This window comes from Bombina bombina, chromosome 3, assembly GCF_027579735.1.
Source record: "Bombina bombina isolate aBomBom1 chromosome 3, aBomBom1.pri, whole genome shotgun sequence".
NCBI lineage: Eukaryota > Metazoa > Chordata > Amphibia > Anura > Bombinatoridae > Bombina > Bombina bombina.
Genome location: NC_069501.1, coordinates 409,822,471 through 409,844,354, shown reverse-complemented (window position 1 = coordinate 409,844,354; position 21,884 = coordinate 409,822,471). Strand labels below are relative to the sequence as shown.

Here is a 21,884-nt window from a genome sequence, read left to right as displayed (position 1 = left end):
TGCCAAAGAAATGGCAGAAGCCTTCTGACCTTTCCTAGAACCAGAAAAGATAACAAATAGACTAGAAGTCTTTCTGAAATCTTTAGTAGCTTCAACATAATATTTCAAAGCTCTTACCACATCCAAAGAATGTAAAGATCTCTCCAGAGAATTCTTAGGATTAGGACACAATGAAGGGACAACAATTTCTCTACTAATGTTGTTGGAATTCACAACCTTAGGTAAAAATTTAAATGAAGTCCGCAAGACCGCCTTATCCTGATGAAAAATCAGAAAAGGAGACTCACAAGAAAGACGATAATTCAGAAACTCTTCTAGCAGAAGAGATGGCCAAAAGGAACAATACTTTCCAAGAAAGTAATTTAATGTCCAGAGAATGCATAGGCTCAAACGGAGGAGCCTGTAAAGCTTTCAAAACCAAATTAAGACTCCAAGGAGGAGAGACTGATTTAATGACAGGCTTGATACGAACCAAAGCCTGTACAAAACAATGAATATCAGGAAGATTAGCCTTTTTTCTGTGAAACAGAGCATAAAGAGCAGAGATTTGTCCTTTCAAGGAATTTGCAGACAAACCCTTATCTAAGCCATCCTGAAGAAACTGTAAAATTCTAGGAATTCTAAAAGAATGCCAAGAGAATTTATGAGAAGAACACCATGAAATGCAAGTCTTCCAAACTCGGTAATGAATCTTTCTAGACACAGATTTACGAGCCTGCAACATAGTATTAATTACGGAGTCAGAGAAACCTCTATGACTAAGCGTTCAATCTCCATACCTTCAAATTTAACGATTTGAGATCCGGATGGAAAAACAGACCTTGAGACAGAAGGTCCGGCCTTAACGGAAGTGGCCAAGGTTGGCAAATGGACATCCGAACAAGATCCGCATACCAAAACCTGTGTGGCCATGCTGGAGCCACCAGCAGTACAAACGAATGCTCCATTATGATTTTGGAAATCACTCTTGGAAGAAGAACTAGAGGCAGAAAGCTATAAGCAGGTTGATAACGCCAAGAAAGTGTCAACGCATCAACTGCTTCCGCCTGAGGATCCCTGGACCTGGACAGATACCTGGGAAGTTTCCTGTTTAGATAAGAAGCCATCAGATTTATTTCTGGAAGCCCCCACATCTGAACAATCTGAAAAAACACATCTGGGTGAAGAGACCACTCTCCCGGATGTAAAGTCTGGAGACTGAGATAATCCGCTTCCCAATTTTCTATACCTGGGATATGGACCGCAGAAATTAGACAGGAGCTGGATTCCGCCCAAGCAAGTATCCGAGATACTTCTTTCATAACTTGAGGTCTGTGAGTCCCACCTTGATGATTGACATACGCCACGGTTGTGACATTGTCTGTCTGAAAACAAATAAACGGTTTTCTCTTCAGAAGAGGCCAAAACTGAAGAGCTCTGAGAACTGCACGGAGTTCCAAAATATTGATTGTTAATCTCGCCTCTTGAGATTTCCAAACCCCCTCCGCTGTCAGAGATCCCCAGACAGCTCCCCAACCTGAAAGACTCGTATCTGTTGTGATCACAGTCCAGGTTGGACGAACAAAAGAGGCCCCTTGAACTAAACGATGGTGATCTAACCAAGTCAGAGATAGTCGAACATTGGGATTTAAGAATATTAATTGTGATATCCTTGTATAATCCCTGCACCATTGATTCAGCATACAAAGCTGAAGAGGTCTCATGTGAAAACGAGCAAAAGGGATCGCGTCTGATGCTGCAGTCATGAGACCTAAAACCTCCATGCACATAGCTACTAAAGGGAATGATTGAAACTGAAGGTTCTGACAAGCTGCAACCAATTTCAGACGTCTCTTGTCTGTTAGAGACAAAGTCATGGATACTGAATCTATTTGGAAACCTAAAAAGGTTACCCTTGTCTGAGGAGTCAAAGAACTTTTTGGTAAATTGATCCTCCAAGCATGTTTTCGAAGAAACAACACTAGTTGATTTGTGTGAGATTCTGCAGAAGGTAAAGACTGAGCAAGTACCAAGATATTGTCCAAATAAGGAAACACCGCAATACCCCGCTCTCTGATTACAGAGAGTAGGGCACCGAGAACCTTTGAAAAGATCCTTGGAGCTGTCACTAGGCCAAAAGGAAGAGCAACAAATTGGTAATGCTTGTCTAGAAAAGAGAATCTCAGGAACTGATGGTGATCTGGATGAATCGGAATATGAAGATATGCATCCTGTAAGTCTATTGTGGACATATAATGCCCTTGCTGAACAAAAGGCAGAATAGTCCTTATAGTCACCATTTTGAATGTTGGTATTCTCACATAACAATTCAAAATTTTTAGATCCAGAACTGGTCTGAAAGAATTCTCCTTCTTTGGGACAATGAACAGATTTGAATAAAACCCCAGACCCCGTTCCTGAACAGGAACTGGCACAATTACCCCAGAAACCTCCAGGTCTGAAACACACTTCAAGAAAACCTGAGCCTTTTCTGGGTTCACTGGAATGCGTGAGAGAAAGAAACTTCTCACAGGCGGTCTTACTTTGAAACCTATTCTGTACCCTTGAGAAACAATGTTCTGAATCCAATGATTTTGGATTGAATTGATCCAAATATCCTTGAAAAATTTTAGTCTGCCCCCCACCAGCTGAGCTGGAATGAGGGCCGCACCTTCATGCGGACTTGGAGGCTGATTTAGATCTTTTAAATGGCTTGGATTTATTCCAGACTGAAGAAGGCTTCCAATTGGAAACCGTTCCCTTAGGGGAAGGATCAGGTTTCTGTTCCTTATTTTGTTGAAAGGAACGAAAACGGTTAGCAGCCTTAAATTTACCCTTAGAGTTTTTTATCCTGAGGCAAAAAAGCTCCCTTCCCTTCCAATGACAGTTAAAATAATATAATCCAACTGAGAACCAAATAATTTATTACCTTGGAAAGAGAGAGATAGCAACGTTGATTTAGAAGTCATATCAGCATTCCAAGATTTAAGCCATAAAGCTCTTCTAGCTAATATAGCTAAAGACATATATCTGACATCAATTCTAATGATATCAAAAATGGCATCACAAATGAAATTGTTAGCATGTTGAATTAACTTAACAATGCTATACACATTATGATCTGATACTTGTTGCGCTAGGGTTTCCAACCAAAAAGTTGAAGCAACTGCAACATCAGCCAAAGAAATAGCAGGCCTAAAAAGATGACCTGAACATAAATAAGCCTTCCTTAGATAAGATTCAAGTTTCCTATCTAAAGGATCTTTAAAAGAAGTACTATCTGCCGTAGGAATAGTAGTATGAAGATTTGTCAGTGTCAATATCTGAGGCAGAATCTTCTGAACCAGATAGATCCTCATCAGAGATAGATAAATCAGAATGTTGTCGGTCATTTAAAAATTCATCAATTTTATGAGAAGTTTTAAAAGACCTTTTACGTTTATTAGAAGGTGGGATGACAGACAAAGCCTTCTGAATAGAATTAGAAACAAATTCTCTCACATTAACAGGAATATCCTGAGCATTAGATGTTGAAGGAATAACAACAGGTAATGGAATACTACTAATGGAAATATTGTCTGCATGTAAAAGTTTGTCATGACAACTATCACAATTACAGCCGGAGGTACAGTTACCACAAGTTTACAACAAATGCACTTAGCTTTGGTAGAACCGACATCAGGCAGCAGGATTCCAATAGTGGATTCTGAAACAGGATCAGATTGAGACATCTTGCAATATGTAAGAGAAAAAATAACATATAAAGCAAAATTATCAATTTCCTTATATGACAGCTTCAGGAATGGGAAAAAAATGCAAACAAAATAAGCCTCTGGAAACCAGAAGCAGAAATAAATGAAGACTTAAATAATGTCAAAAGTCTGGCGCCAAGTATGACGCCCACAACTGACAAAATATTTTTGGCGCCAAAAACGTCTGCAACAAACACGAGCGTCATAGATGACGCAACTACGTGAAAATTCTCGGCGCCAACTAAGACGCCGGAAATGACGAAATTACGTCAACAAACGCAAATCTCGCGCCAAAAAAAGTCTCGCGACAAGAATGACGCAATAAATTATAGCATTTTGCGCACCCGCGAGCCTAACAGCCCGCAATTTAGAAAAGAAAGTCAATTTGAAAATTTCAGGTAAATTTTTTTTTTTTTTTTAAATGTGCATTTCCCAAAATGAAACTGACAGTCTGCAAAAAGGAAATATACTGATAAACCTGAATCATGGCAAATATAAGTACAAACATTATATTTAGAACTTTACATATGAAGTGCCAAACCATAGCTGAGAGTGTCTTAAATAAAGGAAAACATACTTACCAAAAGACACTCATCTACATAAAGTAGATAGCCAAACCAGTACTGAAACGAGAATCAGCAGAGGTAATGGTATATAAGAGTATATCGTCGATCTGAAAAGGGAGGTAGGAGATGAATCTCTACGACCGATAACAGAGAACCTATGAAATAGATCCCCGTTAGGATGACCATTGCATTCAATAGGTAATACTCCCTTCACATCCCTCTGTCATTCACTGCACTCTGAGAGGAACCGGGCTTCAGCATGCTGAGAAACGCATATCAACGTAGAAATCTAGCACAAACTTACTTCACCACCTCCATAGGAGGCAAAGTTTGTAAAACTGAATTGTGGGTGTGGTGGGGGTGTATTTATAGGCATTTTGAGGTTTGGGAAACTTTGCCCCTCCTGGTAGGAATGTATATCCCATACGTCACTAGCTCATGGACTCTTGCCAATTACATGAAAGAAATATGTCCATTTACTAACAAGTTTCTCAGTTTTTAATGTAGTGTTCTCCGCAGTACCCTTTTATTGGGCACATCACGCGGCTGATTTTACTGACCACTTGGCTAAAACAGAGGTCAATATTAAGCTAAAATTAGCAAATATTAAATGATTTCATTATTTGTTGCACAATTATAATTAAATCAATGTATGTGAAATTATGCAATTAATTTGTGCTTTGAATAGCTTAAGTAACATTTACAAATAACAGAAAATATTATAATATTGCAAAGCATTACACTGCCCCCTCCTGGTTACTTCATAATGCCACCCGGCTTGCAACATTTTATGTGGAGAGGACTGTAATGTATGACTAAAAGGAACAATTGTTTGCTTCAAATCTGTTTTTCAAATAAATAAAAAGGAAAAAATGCATCTGCAGTGATTTCTGTCAAAGATTCGAGGTTCTGTAAAATATATATTTCTCTATAAAAATGTGTATTACAAAGTAATTTATCTTTAAACTTTTATACACTCACTCTGGGTGCTTCCAATCGATTTCCACAATGCTGTCCACACCTTTAGAAAGTTCCTTCACCTGCAAAATCTTACGCTGCTGCATTGTCTGCAAGAACTTAGACATCTATGGAATGATAGGAGAGCACATGAATTAAAGCAATAATTCAATACACAAATCAAAGCTTTTGGGTGTTTTCCAGAAGTTATTATTTTTAAAGGTTTAGAATGTCTGGTTCCAATACTCTTATTAAGGAAACATTCAGTTCATAAAAATGAAAAAGAAAAAAAAAGCAATTTGTTTTGTTAAAATATTTATGCATGACAAAGGCTTTTAAACTTATTTTGAAACTAGCAAACAATGCATGGTGCATATCTAGGGATTAATTGATCACAGCTAATATGGGCACAGTTTTAAATGGATATTGCAGTCAACTGTTTCTGTGTTTCATTTAAATGAGGACATTTCAAAAGCAATTTTTCTCTTTTTTTTGGCATATATTTAAAAAAAAAAACTGCAGTATTAGTTTCACTTCAAATGTTTAAGAAAAGTATATATATATATATATATATATATATATATATATATATATATATATATATATATATACATACATACATACACACACACATATATACATACATAAATACATGTATGTATTTATGCATGTATGTGTGCGCATATATATATATATATATATATATATATATATATATACACACACATATACATATATATATATATATACAAAACATATACAAAACATGGGGTGGGGTCAGCACTCTCAGGCCGGACCGGGTACACATCCTATGACCCTGCAACATGCACAGCCCTGGGTGCAAACCAGCACTCTCAGGAAGCTGTACTGTCACCAGAGCCACAGGCAGTTAACCCCAGTCAGGCCTGGGTGCAAGGCCCAAACAAGGAAAATTAAAAAAAATAATATTTTTTAATATAAACACACAGAAAAAGTCCAGCACTCACTCACAAGCTCTCAACTAAGATAAAAAGCAGCAATGGAAGAATTAGTTACCGCATCTGGCCAAATGGGAAAAGCCCAGGTACCTCGTCAAGGTTTCTTCCAATAAACCTGGGTCCCTAAACAGCCACACAATGCAGGCTCACAATCAAACAACTGTGAAAAAAAGCAACTGTGAAAAAATGGAGGGTGCACAGGCTTATGTAATTTCCCAAACATATACAAAACATATACAAAACATATACAAAACATGGGGTGGGGTCAGCACTCTCAGGCCGGACCGGGTACACATCCTATGACCCTGCAACATGCACAGCCCTGGGTGCAAACCAGCACTCTCAGGAAGCTGTACTGTCACCAGAGCCACAGACAGTTAACCCCAGTCAGGCCTGGGTGCAAGGCCCAAACAAGGAAAATTACAAAAAATAATATTTTTTAATATAAACACACAGAAAAAGTCCAGCACTCACTCACAAGCTCTCAACTAAGATAAAAAGCAGCAATGGAAGAATTAGTTACCGCATCTGGCCAAATGGGAAAAGCCCAGGTACCTCGTCAAGGTTTCTTCCAATAAACCTGGGTCCCTAAACAGCCACACAATGCAGGCTCACAATCAAACAACTGTGAAAAAAAGCAACTGTGAAAAAATGGAGGGTGCACAGGCTTATGTAATTTCCCAAACATATATATACACACACACACATACATATACACAGACACACACATACAACATGCGTAAATGTTGCTGTTTCATATGCATATCGGAACATTTTTGAGTACTGTACAGTGCAAGAACATTCAATTTTCAAAAAAGGTCACCTGTAAAATGTTTTAAAATAACCTCTTATATGCATAAAAGCCCTTTAATATCATTGGAATGTGTTCATTAAAACAGCAGGATGCAACATCAGCATTCAGATGTTGTCATATAAGGTTGGCCTTAGTCAAAAAGAATCATAAACACTAGATAGTCACCCAAGTGTGTCACATCTTAGGAAAGAAATGTGTAAACAACCTTAGATGACACAAAATGGCAGTGATGTATTTGCTATAATATGTAACTTGTTGATCACAAGTAGCTTACAATGGGAGGACGTACCTTCTTATAACTAGACTTCTTAATATCCACTTGTTGGCCTTCTGGGCTAAACAAAACAAAAAAAAACAAGAATCTTGTCAATTTTACACTTTTTTCCCTCACCTCTCTCGGCTCCAACCCACACCCTTTAGCATCTGCACATTATTTACATTATTTCCCCTGTAACGTATTTCCACTTGAATTGAAGAAAACACTATAGTATAACTAAGGTACATGGTGTAGAAAGTAAAAACGCTACAGTATAACGAAGGTAGATGGTGTAATAAGTAAAAATGCTACAGTATAACGAAGGTAGATGGTGTAGTAAGTAAAAATGCTACAGTATAACGAAGGTAGATGGTGTAGTAAGTAAAAATGCTACAATATAACGAAGGTAGATGGTGTAGAAAGACAAAATGCTACATAATTACGAAGGTAGATGGTGTAGAAAGTCAAAACACTACAGTATAACGAAGGAAGATGGTGTAGAAAGTAAAGACGCTACTGTATAACAAAGGTAGATGGTGTAGAAAGTAAAAACGCTACGGTATAAAGAAGGTAGATGGTGTAGAAAGTAAAAACGCTACAGTATAACGAAGGAAGATGGTGTAGAAAGTAAAAACGCTATGCTTACCTGATAAATTTCTTTATTTACGGACATGGAGAGTCCACAACGTCATTCCAGTTACTAGTGGGATATTTACTCCTGGCCAGCATGAGGAGGCAAAGAGCACCCAAGCAGAGCTGTTAAGTGTCACTTCCCTTACTCATAACCCCCAGTCATTCTGCCGAAGGGAAATGGAAAAAGAAGATAACACAAAGGTGTAGAGGTGCCTGAGGTTTAACAAAAAATACTGTCTAAATTAAGGGTGGGATCGTGGACTCTCCATGTCCAGAAAGAAAGAAATTTATCAGGTAAGCATAAATTTTATTTTCTTTCCTAAGACATGGAGAGTCCACGGCATCATTCCAATTACTAGTGGGAACCAATACCCAAGCTAGAGGACACGGAATGAACAGGGAGGGAGAACAAGACAGGTAGACCTAAACAGAAGGCACCACCGCTTGAAGAAACTTTCTCCCAAAAGAGGCCTCATCCGAGGCAAAAGTATCAAATTTGTAAAATGTAGAAAAAGTATACAGAGAGGACCATGTTGTCGCCTTGCAAATCTGTTCCACAGAAGCTTCATTTTTGAAAGCCCAAGCAGAGGAAACAGCCCTAGTGGAATGAGCCATAATTCTCTCAGGAGGTTGCTGTCCAGCAGTCTCATAAGCAAAATGAATCATACTTCTCAACCAGAGAGAAAGCGAAGTAGAAGTAGCCTTCTGACCCTTCCGCTTTCAAGAAAAACAAACAGGGCAGAAGACTGACGAAAATCTTTAGTAGCTTGTAGGTAAAATTTTAGAGCTCGCACAACATCCAAGTTATGCAAAAGACATTCCTTATGAGAAGAAGGATTAGGACAAAGAAGGAACAACAATTTCCTGGTAAATGTTACAATCCGAAACCACCTTAGGGAGAAACCCCAATTTAGTACGAAGGACCGCCTTATCTGCATGAAAAACAAGGTAAGGAGAATCACACTGTAAAGCCGAAAGTTCAGAGACTCTGCGAGCAGAGGAAATAACAATAAAGAACAAAACTTTCCAAGATAACAACTTAATATCTACAGAATGCATTGCCTCAAATGGAGCCTGTTGCAAAACTTTAAGAACAAGGTTCAAGCTCCAAGAAGGAGCAACCAATTTAAACACAGGCCTGATTCTGACCAGGGCCTGACAAAACTATTGAACATTTGGCATGTCCACCAGACGTTTGTGTAAAAGAAAAGACAGTGCAGAAATCTGAACCTTCAGAGAACTGACTGAAAACCCCTTCTCCAGACCTTCCTGGAGAAAAGATAAAATTCTAGGAATCCTGACCCTACTCCAAGAGAAGCCCTTCGATTCACACAAATATAGGTATTTACGCCATATCTTATGGTAAATCTTATGAGTAACCGGTTTGCGAGCCTGAATCATAGTATCAATGACCGACTCAGAAAAACCACGCTCAGCCAACACTAAGCGTTCAATCTCCAAGCAGTCAGCTTCAGAGAAATGAGATTTGGATGGAGGAATGGACCCCGAGTTAGAAGGAAGGTATGCTAGACCGAACGAAGGAAACAGGTATGCTAGACCGAAATCCCAAGGGACCGCCAGAGCATCTATCAGGGCGGCCTGAGGATCTCTTGATCTTGAACCGTACCTTGGAAGCTTGGCGTTCTGATGAGATGCCATTAGATCCAACTCTGGCACCCCGCACTTTAGGGTTAACCTGAAGAACACCTCCGGATGGAGAGCCCACTCCCCGGAATGAAAGGTCTGTCTGCTCAGAAAATCTACCTTCCAGTTGTCCACTCCTGGAATGTGGATGGCAGATAAGAGACAGTTATGAGCTTCCGCCCACTGAATAATTCGATTCACCTCCTTCATGGCCAAGGAACTCTGAGTTTCCCCTTGGTGGTTGATGTAAGCCACGGAGGTGATGTTGTCCAACTGGAATCTGATAAACCGGGCTAAAGACAACTGAGGCCAAGCTATCAAGGCATTAAAGATCGCTCTCAACTCCAAGATGTTTATGGGGAGATAAGACGCCTCTCGAGTCCACAGGCCTTGAGCCTTTAACGAGCCCTAGACTGCTCCCCAGCCTAGCAGGCTGGCGTCGGTGGTCACAATCACCCAGGAGGGTCTCCAGAAACATGTGCCCTGGGACAGATGTTCCTGAGAAGTACACCACGAGAGAGAGTTTGTCAAATGATCCAGATCTATCTTCTGAGACAGATTTGAATGGTCTCCATTCCATTGTCTGAGCATGCATAATTGTAGAGCTCTCAGATGGAATTGAGAAAAGGGGATGATGTCCATGGAAGCAACCATCGACCAATTACCTCCATGCATTACGCAACTGATGGACGAACAGTAGACTGTAGAGAGAGGCTAGAGGAGAGAAGTTTGCATTTTCTGACTTCCGTCAGAAAAATCTTCATAGATAGGGAATCTATTATGGTCCCTAAAAAACACACCCTTATAGCTGGAAAAGAAAACTCTTCTCCAGATTCAGTTTCTTTCCGCGGAAGGGTAAAAAAGACAACAAGAGCTCTGTATGAGAGTTTGCTAAATAAAAAGAGGACGCCTGAACCAATATATCGTCCAGGTAAAGTGCCACCACAATTCCCTGAGACCTGACAACTGCCAAGAGAGCCCCCAGAACCTTTGTGAATTGACTTTCTTGGACCAAAGGAAGAATGGAACGAATGGTTTCCATTTTGAAGGATGGTACCCTGAGAAATTTGTTGAGACATTTTAGGTCTAAAATAGGACGAAAAGTTCCCTCTTTTTAGGGTACCACAAACAGATTTGAATAGAATCCTTAACCCTGTTCCACTACTGGAACTGGAACAATCACTCCCAGGGAGGAAAGGTCCTGAACGCAGTTTAAGAATGCGTCTCTTTTTACCCGATTTGCAGATAGTCTTGAGAGGAGAAATCTGCCCTGGGAAGACAAGTCTTGAACTCTATCTTGTAACCCTGAGATACTATGTCCACAGCCCAAAGGTCTAGGACATCTTGTATCCAAGCTTGCCGAAACAAGGAAAGTCTGCCCCCCCCCCCACTTTATCCAAATCTGGACCGGGGGCAGACCCTTCATGCCGACTTAGTCTCAGATGAAGGCTTCTTTAATTGCTTCCCCTTACTCCAAGACTGATTGGATCTCCAAGAGGACTTGGACTGCTGCGGCTTAGAAGCAGGGGAGGAGGACTTTTGACCTTTGAAGTTACCAAAGGAATGAAAATTAGAATTTTGACTCCCCTTAGCCCTATTCTTCTTGTCTTGTGGTAGAAAGGACCCCTTTCCACCCGTAATTTCAGAAATTATTTCCGCCAGACCAGGACTAAACAGAGTCTTGCCCTTGTAAGGTAGCGACAGGAGCTTAGACTTAGAAGTAACATCAGCTGACCAAGATTTTAGCCACAGAGCCCTGCGAGCTAAAACAGAGAAGCCAGGCATCTTGGCACCCAGTCTAATGACTTGCATATTGGCATCAGAGATAAAGGAATTGGCCAGTTTGAGAGCCTTGATCCTATCTTGGATCTCTTCTAACGGAGTCTCCTCTAAAATGAGCTCAGACAAAGCATCACACCAGTAAGATGCAAACATTGCAATCCCTGATGAACATACATTTTCTTTAAATAAACCTCTAGCTTCTTGTCCATGGGATCCTTGAAAGAACAGCTATCCTCTATAGGAATAGTGGTTCTATTGGCTAAAGTAGAGATAGCTCCTTCCACCTTAGGCACGGTGCGCCATGAGTCCCGAATGGAGTCAGCAACAGGAAACATCTTTTTAAAAATAGGAGACGGGGAAAAAGGAATCCCTGGCTTATCCCATTCCTGTGCAATGATCTCTGACACACGGTCAGGGACAGAAAACACTTCCACAGAGGAAGGGACATCATAGTATTTATTAAGTTTACTAGATTTTTTAGGGTTGACAACGACAGAAGAATCATAGTCGTCCAAAAAAGCCAGTACCTCCTTTAGCAGTAAACAAAGGTGTTCAAGCTTAAATCTGAAGTTTACTTCTTCAGAGTCAGTCAAAGGATTTACATTGTCAGAATCTGAGATCTCACCCTCAGAAGCTACCGAGGTATCCTCCTCATCCGACTTATGGGGGAGGTCAACCATCACAGCAGAAGATGGAACAGTCATCTTATTGTCAGAAATATACTTAGGATTTCATTTTGCGCTTCCCCATAATGGGAAAGACAGATAAAGCCGCAGGTACCGCAGACGATATCTGAGTGGCAAAATCTAAAGGCAAATATACGCCTCCAGGAGGCTGAAAGGAACTGCAGGGCACTGTAGGTGATGCCATAGAGGCTTGGAACGTTTGAGGAGAAAGCTGTGGCATATCCTGAACAGCATTATCCTGCAAGACAATAGGCTCAGAAGGGAGTAATTTATCTTTACATTTTAGGGTCCTAGCCAAACATGAGGAGCAAAATTGCATAGGTAAAACAATTTGGGCCTCTAAACATAATAAACATTTATCATATGAAACAGACTCCTGTTCAGTGTCAATAGCTCAGGTATTATCCCAAAAAGAAAAGAAAGCAAATACATTTTCTGACACTTTAAAAAGAACTGTATTCACAGAAACGTTTTTTTTTTAAACTGGAACTTCAAAGCGTAGTAACGCTAATATAAATAACACCTCTACACCGTCACTGTTAGCAACAGAAATGAGGACAAAGCTCCTACAAAATCTCCCACAGCCGCAAACTTGCAGCGTTCAGTGTACAAGCGGAAGAGTGGAGCAGTCACGTGAGCGGCAGATAAAGAAAAAAACTGTGCATTAACAGAAAGCACGCGCTTTCTAGCCGACTCACTAAACTAACGGTCACAGGGCAAAGAGTCTCCCAGTCAGCAAGTTAAACACCTTAACTTGTCCCAAACACAGAAATAAAATTAAAATAATTCCCTTCAGCCTGAGGAAACATCCCACATATAAACAAAGTGCCTGCATACTGCCCAAATAAATCCTTACCAAGGATTGAATATGTCCCAATAAAATATGCAGAAATAAAAATCCTGATAAGTGCAATTCCCTAGTACCTAGAAGACAAAAGCACTTACCTGCATATTCAGCTGTCCGGCAGGAAGACAGTTCACAAGGCGTGACAGGACACATACTCCTACCAGAGACCTGTAGAAAAAGAAAGAACAGAGAAACCAACTCTGTCTTTCTATACCAAGGGCAGCAAATATGTTAGAAAACAAAGCAAGGACCACCTCACCACTTTCTAACTGCTTAAAAGCCACCACTACTCTTATTCAAGAGACTGATGTAGACACAGCTAAACCCAAATCCTTGCTTGCAGGGAAAAGTACTCAAAAAAGGAAAAATATATCTTCAGACACCAACTTCCCATCCTCCATTGACAGGGGCCAAGAAAATGATTGGGGGTTATGGGTAAGGGAAGTGCTACTTAACAGCTCTGCTGGGTTGCTCTTTGATTCCTCCTACTGGCCAGGAGTGAATATCCCACTAGTAATTGGAATGGTGTCGTGGACGCTCCATGTCTTAGGAAAGAAAATGCTACAGTATAATGAAGGTAGATGGTGTAGAAAGTAAAAACGCTACGGTATAATGAAGGTAGATGGTGTAGAAAGTAAAAACGCTACGGTATAATGAAGGTAGATGGTGTAGACAGTAAAAACGCTATGGTATAACTAAGGTAGAAGGTGTAGACAGTAAAAACGCTACTGTATAACTAAGGTAGATGGTGTAGACAGTAAAAACGTACAATATAACGAAGGTAAATGGTGTAGAAATAAAAAACGCTACAATATAACGAAGGTAAATGGTGTAGAAATAAAAACGCTACGGTATAATGAAGGTAGATGGTGTAGACAGTAAAAACGCTATGGTATAACTAAGGTAGATGGTGTAGACAGTAAAAACGCTACGGTATAACTAAGGTAGATGGTGTAGACAGTAAAAACGTACAATATAACGAAGGTAAATGGTGTAGAAATAAAAAACGCTACAATATAACGAAGGTAAATGGTGTAGAAAGTAAAAACGCTACGGTATAACGAAGGTATATGGTGTAGACAGTAAAAACGCTACGGTATAACTAAGGTAGATGGTGTAGACAGTAAAAACGCTACGGTATAACTAAGGTAGATGGTGTAGACAGTAAAAACGCTACGGTATAACTAAGGTAGATGGTGTAGACAGTAAAAACACTACAATATAACGAAGGTAAATGGTGTAGAAAGAAAAAACGCTACAATATAACGAAGGTAAATGGTGTAGAAATAAAAAACGCTACAGTATAATGAAGGTACATGGTGTAGAAAGAAAAAAAAATGCTACAGTATAACGAAGGTAGACGGTGTAGCAAGAATTGTGGAGATGAGAACTAAAGCGACATGGAAATCATTAAACTCATGAATGAGATAGAATACGCAATTAAGATACATCTCAATTTACTTCTATTAGCAAATTTGACTTTCTTTTCTTGGTATCCTTTGTATAAAAGCATAACTAGGTAGGCTCAGGAGCAGAAATGGACTACTGGATGATCGCTGCTGATTGGTGGCTGCACACATAGGCCTCTTGTCACGGGCTCACTAGATATGGTCATCAATGCTGTGGAGCTGACTTTAACTATGTGTTTAATCTCTTTGCAGGGGTTAAAATACATTGTTATATGCAACCAATACTACAATAATTAAATGTTCTAACACAATAGAAAATTTTCTTTTTGCACTTTCATTTCTCTTTAAATATACATAATATTTGTTGTATTTAATCTATAAATAAAACTGCATTTATAATTCATTTCCTCTACAATTATGGGTTATGCAAACTGCATGGGATTAATATGGTGAGTTCCAAAACCACCATAAAATAACACAAAAGTGATTAGACTTTCCTTACACTGCTGTAGAACCTTTTAAAGGATTTGCAACTATTTTATAGCGAACATATTGTTTTCCTGGATTTTATTTATTTTTCATACTCACCAGCAGGGTAACAAAAAATTCCTTAGAAAAGAGCTTGTAAGGAGGGGCAGGTCTGACTTCTTCACCTTGTGCTTCAAAGCATGAAAGAAGCATTGGTTCAGCAAGCTATCCATGGCTTCTGATAAAGAGAATGATTAGACATCATGACGAGGGCCTCAAACTAATACTGGAAAGTAAACTAAATCAGAGCTCCAATAAAACCTTTATACAGCAGTGATTAGTTATTTGTGAATTATATGTAAAAGGAACAGAGCTTTAGTTATATTAAAGGGATGTTAAAATTAAAAGGGACATTAATCACTAAATACATTTCACGTACCTCCCTCTAATTACGGGTGCCGCCATATTGGAACCTAGGTTACACTGCAGTAGAGTTACTGCACATGTGCAAACACATCAACACTGGAATGCAGCGATAGCCAGATTACAACATTGGGGCACCCATGACTAGAGGAAAGCAGAGAATAAGCTCAATGCTAGAAAAAAAAAATCAGCACAAAACTGATAATGATGTACACTTGGAGAGCACTCACTTTCCTAACAGACTGTTAAATTAGAGCGCAAAGAAGATGGCTGGCAGAGATGTGCTTAGTTAAAAAAAAAAAAACTTTATTGGAATATTTCAAATTAACTGATAATCTACTCTCTCTCACACACATACACACAATTTAAAAATACAAAGGGGTGGACCTGGTTAAGAATGTGTAGCACTAGTTAAGTAATGTCAAGGAAATTGCAATCATATATCTAACCTTAACCTAGGATGTAGGTGTTAATCCATAGCTATGGGGTATACACCAGATTGCAATAAATGCTATATTGGTATATATAGGTTATTAATACAAATATCAACTGTTGTATTTAAATTAGGAAGATAATATTTGTGTGACAATAATACATAACTGGATATACTTAGGGAGCTGGTATTGTTGATCATAAGGAATTCTAGCACATTGAGATGTTGGCTCATGCCCTAAGCTTTAACTATTACACAGTTTAACAAAGAATACTGTTGCAATATTGAATATACACTGTAACAAAGTATTGTTGCACAAAACTTAGTTGTGTAAGTGTAAACCAGGGACTTAGTTACTGATATTAACTCTGTTATTAAAATTGAAGCTGAGATTGTACGATTTCTATATACTATTTGAACCATCTCAATGTGCTAGAATTCCTTATGATCAACAATACCAGCACCCTAAGTATATCCAGTAACATATCGTCACAAATATTATCTTCCTAATTTAAATACAACAGTTGATATTTGTATTAATAACCTATATATTCCAATATAGCATTTATTGTGATCTGGTGTATACCCCCTAGCTATGGATTAACACCTACATCCTAGGTTAAGGTTAGATCTATAAGATTGCAATTTCCTTGACATTACTTAACTAGTGCTACACATTCTTAACCAGGTCCACCCCTTTGTGTTTTTAAGTTGTGTGTGTGAGTAGATTATCAGTTCATTTTACATATTCCAATAAAGGTTATTTTTTAACTAAGCGCATCTCTGCCAGCCACCTTCTTTGCTCTCTAATTTAACCCCTTAAGAACCACAGCCCTTTTCCATTTTCTGACCGTTTGGGACCAAGGCTATTTTTACATTTCTGTGGTGTTTGTGTTTAGCTGTAATTTTCCTCTTACTCATTTACTGTACCTACACATATTAGATACAGTTTTTCTAGCCATTAAATGGACTTTCTAAAGATACCACTATTTTCATCATATCTTATATTTTATTATAATGTTTATTTTATAAAAAATTATGAAAAAATGGAAAAATAAACACACACTTTTTCTAACTTTGACCCCCAAATTCTGTTACACATCTACAACCACCAATAAAAACCCATGCAAAATAGTTTCTAAATTTTATCCTGAGTTTAGAAATACCCAATGTTTACATGTTCTTTGCTTTTTTTGCAACTTATAGGGCAATAAATACAAGTAGCACTTTGCGATTTCCAAACCGTTTCTCCCCCCCCCAAATTAGCAATAGTTAGATTGGAACACTGATATCTGTCAGGAGTCACTGAATATCCCTTGACATGTAAATATTTTTTTTAGTAGACAACCGAAAGTATTGACCTAGGCCCATTTTGGTATATTTCATGCCACCATTTCACCGCCAAATGCCATCAAATAAAAAAATTGTTAACTTTTTCACAATTTTGCACAAATGGTTGTAAATGCTTCTCTGGGATACTCTTTGTTCAGAAATAGCAGACATATATGGCTTTGGCATTGATTTTTGGTAATTAGAAGACCGCTAAATGCCGCTGCGCACCACACTTGTATTATGCCCAGACTTGTATTATGCCCAGCAGTGAAGGGGTTAATTAGGTAGCTTGTAGGGTTAATTTTAGCTTTAGTGTAGAGATCAGCCTCCCACCTGACATATCCCACCCCCTGATCCCTCCTTGACCCCCTTCAAACAGCTCTCTTCCTTCCCCCCACCTCACAATTGTCACTGCCATCTTAAGTACTGGCAGAAAGTCTGCCAGTACTAAAATAAACCTTTTTTTTTTTTTTTTTTAAGCATTTTATTTTTTAATATATATTAATAGTTTCTGCAGTGTAGGTTCCCCCCTAACCCCCCAACCTCCACGATCCCCCCAAACAGCTCTCATAACCTCCCACCTCTTCCTATTTGTGGCCATCTTGGGTACTGGCAGCTGTCTGCCAGTACCCAGTTTGCTAAAAAAAAACAGAATTTATGTTTACCTGATAAATTACTTTCTCCAACGGTGTGTCCGGTCCACGGCGTCATCCTTACTTGTGGGATATTCTCTTCCCCAACAGGAAATGGCAAAGAGCCCAGCAAAGCTGGTCACATGATCCCTCCTAGGCTCCGCCTACCCCAGTCATTCGACCGACGTTAAGGAGGAATATTTGCATAGGAGAAACCATATGGTACCGTGGTGACTGTAGTTAAAGAAAATAAATTATCAGACCTGATTAAAAAAACCAGGGCGGGCCGTGGACCGGACACACCGTTGGAGAAAGTAATTTATCAGGTAAACATAAATTCTGTTTTCTCCAAAATTGGTGTGTCCGGTCCACGGCGTCATCCTTACTTGTGGGAACCAATACCAAAGCTTTAGGACACGGATGAAGGGAGGGAGCAAATCAGGTCACCTAAATGGAAGGCACCACGGTTTGCAAAACCTTTCTCCCAAAAATAGCCTCAGAAGAAGCAAAAGTATCAAACTTGTAAAATTTGGTAAAAGTGTGCAGTGAAGACCAAGTCGCTGCCCTACATATCTGATCAACAGAAGCCTCGTTCTTGAAGGCCCATGTGGAAGCCACAGCCCTAGTGGAATGAGCTGTGATTCTTTCGGGAGGCTGCCGTCCGGCAGTCTCGTAAGCCAATCTGATGATGCTTTTAATCCAAAAAGAGAGAGAGGTAGAAGTTGCTTTTTGACCTCTCCTTTTACCGGAATAAACAACAAACAAGGAAGATGTTTGTCTAAAATCCTTTGTAGCTTCTAAATAGAATTTTAGAGCGCGAACAACATCCAAATTGTGCAACAAACGTTCCTTCTTTGAAACTGGTTTCGGACACAGAGAAGGTACGATAATCTCCTGGTTAATGTTTTTGTTAGAAACAACTTTTGGAAGAAAACCAGGTTTAGTACGTAAAACCACCTTATCTGCATGGAACACCAGATAAGGAGGAGAACACTGCAGAGCAGATAATTCTGAAACTCTTCTAGCAGAAGAAATTGCAACTAAAAACAAAACTTTCCAAGATAATAACTTAATATCAACGGAATGTAAGGGTTCAAACGGAACCCCCTGAAGAACTGAAAGAACTAAATTGAGACTCCAAGGAGGAGTCAAAGGTTTGTAAACAGGCTTAATTCTAACCAGAGCCTGAACAAAGGCTTGAACATCTGGCACAGCTGCCAGCTTTTTGTGAAGTAACACAGACAAGGCAGAAATCTGTCCCTTCAGGGAACTTGCAGATAATCCTTTTTCCAATCCTTCTTGAAGGAAGGATAGAATCTTAGGAATCTTAACCTTGTCCCAAGGGAATCATTTAGATTCACACCAACAGATATATTTTTTCCAAATTTTGTGGTAAATCTTTCTAGTTACAGGCTTTCTGGCCTGAACAAGAGTATCGATAACAGAATCTGAGAACCCTCGCTTCGATAAGATCAAGCGTTCAATTTCCAAGCAGTCAGCTGGAGTGAAACCAGGTTCGGATGTTCGAACGGACCCTGAACAAGAAGGTCTCGTCTCAAAGGTAGCTTCCAAGGTGGAGCCGATGACATATTCACCAGATCTGCATACCAAGTCCTGCGTGGCCACGCAGGAGCTATCAAGATCACCGACGCCCTCTCCTGATTGATCCTGGCTACCAGCCTGGGGATGAGAGGAAACGGCGGGAACACATAAGCTAGTTTGAAGGTCCAAGGTGCTACTAGTGCATCCACTAGAGCCGCCTTGGGATCCCTGGATCTGGACCCGTAGCAAGGAACTTTGAAGTTCTGACGAGAGGCCATCAGATCCATGTCTGGAATGCCCCACAGCTGAGTGACTTGGGCAAAGATTTCCGGATGGAGTTCCCACTCCCCCGGATGCAATGTCTGACGACTCAGAAAATCCGCTTCCCAATTTTCCACTCCTGGGATGTGGATAGCGGACAGGTGGCAGGAGTGAGACTCCGCCCATAGAATGATTTTGGTCACTTCTTCCATCGCTAGGGAACTCCTTGTTCCCCCCTGATGGTTGATGTACGCAACAGTTGTCATGTTGTCTGATTGAAACCGTATGAACTTGGCCCTTGCTAGCTGAGGCCAAGCCTTGAGAGCATTGAATATCGCTCTCAGTTCCAGAATATTTATCGGTAGAAGAGATTCTTCCCGAGACCAAAGACCCTGAGCTTTCAGGGATCCCCAGACCGCGCCCCAGCCCATCAGACTGGCGTCGGTCGTGACAATGACCCACTCTGGTCTGCGGAATGTCATCCCTTGTGACAGGTTGTCCAGGGACAGCCACCAACGGAGTGAGTCTCTGGTCCTCTGATTTACTTGTATCTTCGGAGACAAGTCTGTATAATCCCCATTCCACTGACTGAGCATGCACAGTTGTAATGGTCTTAGATGAATGCGCGCAAAAGGAACTATGTCCATTGCCGCTACCATCAACCCGATCACTTCCATGCACTGAGCTATGGAAGGAAGAGGAACGGAATGAAGTATCCGACAAGAGTCTAGAAGCTTTGTTTTTCTGGCCTCTGTCAGAAATATCCTCATTTCTAAGGAGTCTATTATTGTTCCCAAGAAGGGAACCCTTGTTGACGGAGATAGAGAACTCTTTTCCACGTTCACTTTCCATCCGTGAGATCTGAGAAAGGCCAGGACTATGTCCGTGTGAGCCTTTGCTTGAGGAAGGGACGACGCTTGAATCAGAATGTCGTCCAAATAAGGTACTACAGCAATGCCCCTTGGTCTTAGCACAGCTAGAAGGGACCCTAGTACCTTTGTGAAAATCCTTGGAGCAGTGGCTAATCCGAAAGGAAGCGCCACGAACTGGTAATGCTTGTCCAGGAATGCGAACCTTAGGAACCGATGATGTTCCTTGTGGATAGGAATATGTAGATACGCATCCTTTAAATCCACCGTGGTCATGAATTGACCTTCCTGGATGGAAGGAAGAATAGTTCGAATGGTTTCCATCTTGAACGATGGAACCTTGAGAAACTTGTTTAAGATCTTGAGATCTAAGATTGGTCTGAACGTTCCCTCTTTTTTGGGAACTATGAACAGATTGGAGTAGAACCCCATCCCTTGTTCTCTTAATGGAACAGGATGAATCACTCCCATTTTTAACAGGTCTTCTACACAATGTAAGAATGCCTGTCTTTTTATGTGGTCTGAAGACAACTGAGACCTGTGGAACCTCCCCCTTGGGGGAAGCCCCTTGAATTCCAGAAGATAACCTTGGGAGACTATTTCTAGCGCCCAAGGATCCAGAACATCTCTTGCCCAAGCCTGAGCGAAGAGAGAGAGTCTGCCCCCCACCAGATCCGGTCCCGGATCGGGGGCCAACATTTCATGCTGTCTTGGTAGCAGTGGCAGGTTTCTTGGCCTGCTTTCCCTTGTTCCAGCCTTGCATTGGTCTCCAAGCTGGCTTGGCTTGAGAAGTATTACCCTCTTGCTTAGAGGACGTAGCACTTTGGGCTGGTCCGTTTCTACGAAAGGGATGAAAATTAGGTTTATTTTTTTGCCTTGAAAGGCCGATCCTGAGGAAGGGCGTGGCCCTTACCCCCAGTGATATCAGAGATAATCTCTTTCAAGTCAGGGCCAAACAGCATTTTCCCCTTGAAAGGAATGTTAAGTAGCTTGTTCTTGGAAGACGCATCAGCCGACCAAGATTTCAACCAAAGCGCTCTGCGCGCCACAATAGCAAACCCAGAATTCTTAGCCGCTAACCTAGCCATTTGCAAAGTGGCGTCTAGGGTAAAAGAATTAGCCAATTTGAGAGCATTGATTCTGTCCATAATCTCCTCATAAGGAGGAGAATCACTATCGACCGCCTTTATCAGCTCATCGAACCAGAAACATGCGGCTGTAGCGACAGGGACAACGCATGAAATTGGTTGTAGAAGGTAACCCTGCTGAACAAACATCTTTTTAAGCAAACCTTCTAATTTTTTATCCATAGGATCTTTGAAAGCACAACTATCCTCTATGGGTATAGTGGTGCGTTTGTTTAAAGTGGAAACCGCTCCCTCGACCTTGGGGACTGTCTGCCATAAGTCCTTTCTGGGGTCGACCATAGGAAACAATTTTTTAAATATGGGGGGAGGGACGAAAGGAATACCGGGCCTTTCCCATTCTTTATTAACAATGTCCGCCACCCGCTTGGGTATAGGAAAAGCTTCTGGGAGCCCCGGCACCTCTAGGAACTTGTCCATTTTACATAGTTTCTCTGGGATGACCAACTTGTCACAATCATCCAGAGTGGATAATAC

At 40.4% G+C, this 21,884-nt stretch overlaps 1 protein-coding gene across 1 annotated transcript in view; it reads right to left on the bottom strand.

Annotated features, from left to right (window-relative positions):
• EIF2D (eukaryotic translation initiation factor 2D) overlaps window positions 1-21,884 on the bottom strand; it is a 247,483-nt gene that overhangs the window by 125,012 nt on the left and 100,587 nt on the right. The window contains exons 7-9 of the mRNA XM_053706592.1: window positions 14,891-15,008; window positions 7,335-7,380; window positions 5,279-5,382 (exon numbers count right to left, since the gene is read on the bottom strand). Coding sequence (XP_053562567.1) covers window positions 5,279-5,382; window positions 7,335-7,380; window positions 14,891-15,008 — 268 coding nt within the window. The remainder of the gene's footprint in view (window positions 1-5,278; window positions 5,383-7,334; window positions 7,381-14,890; window positions 15,009-21,884) is intronic.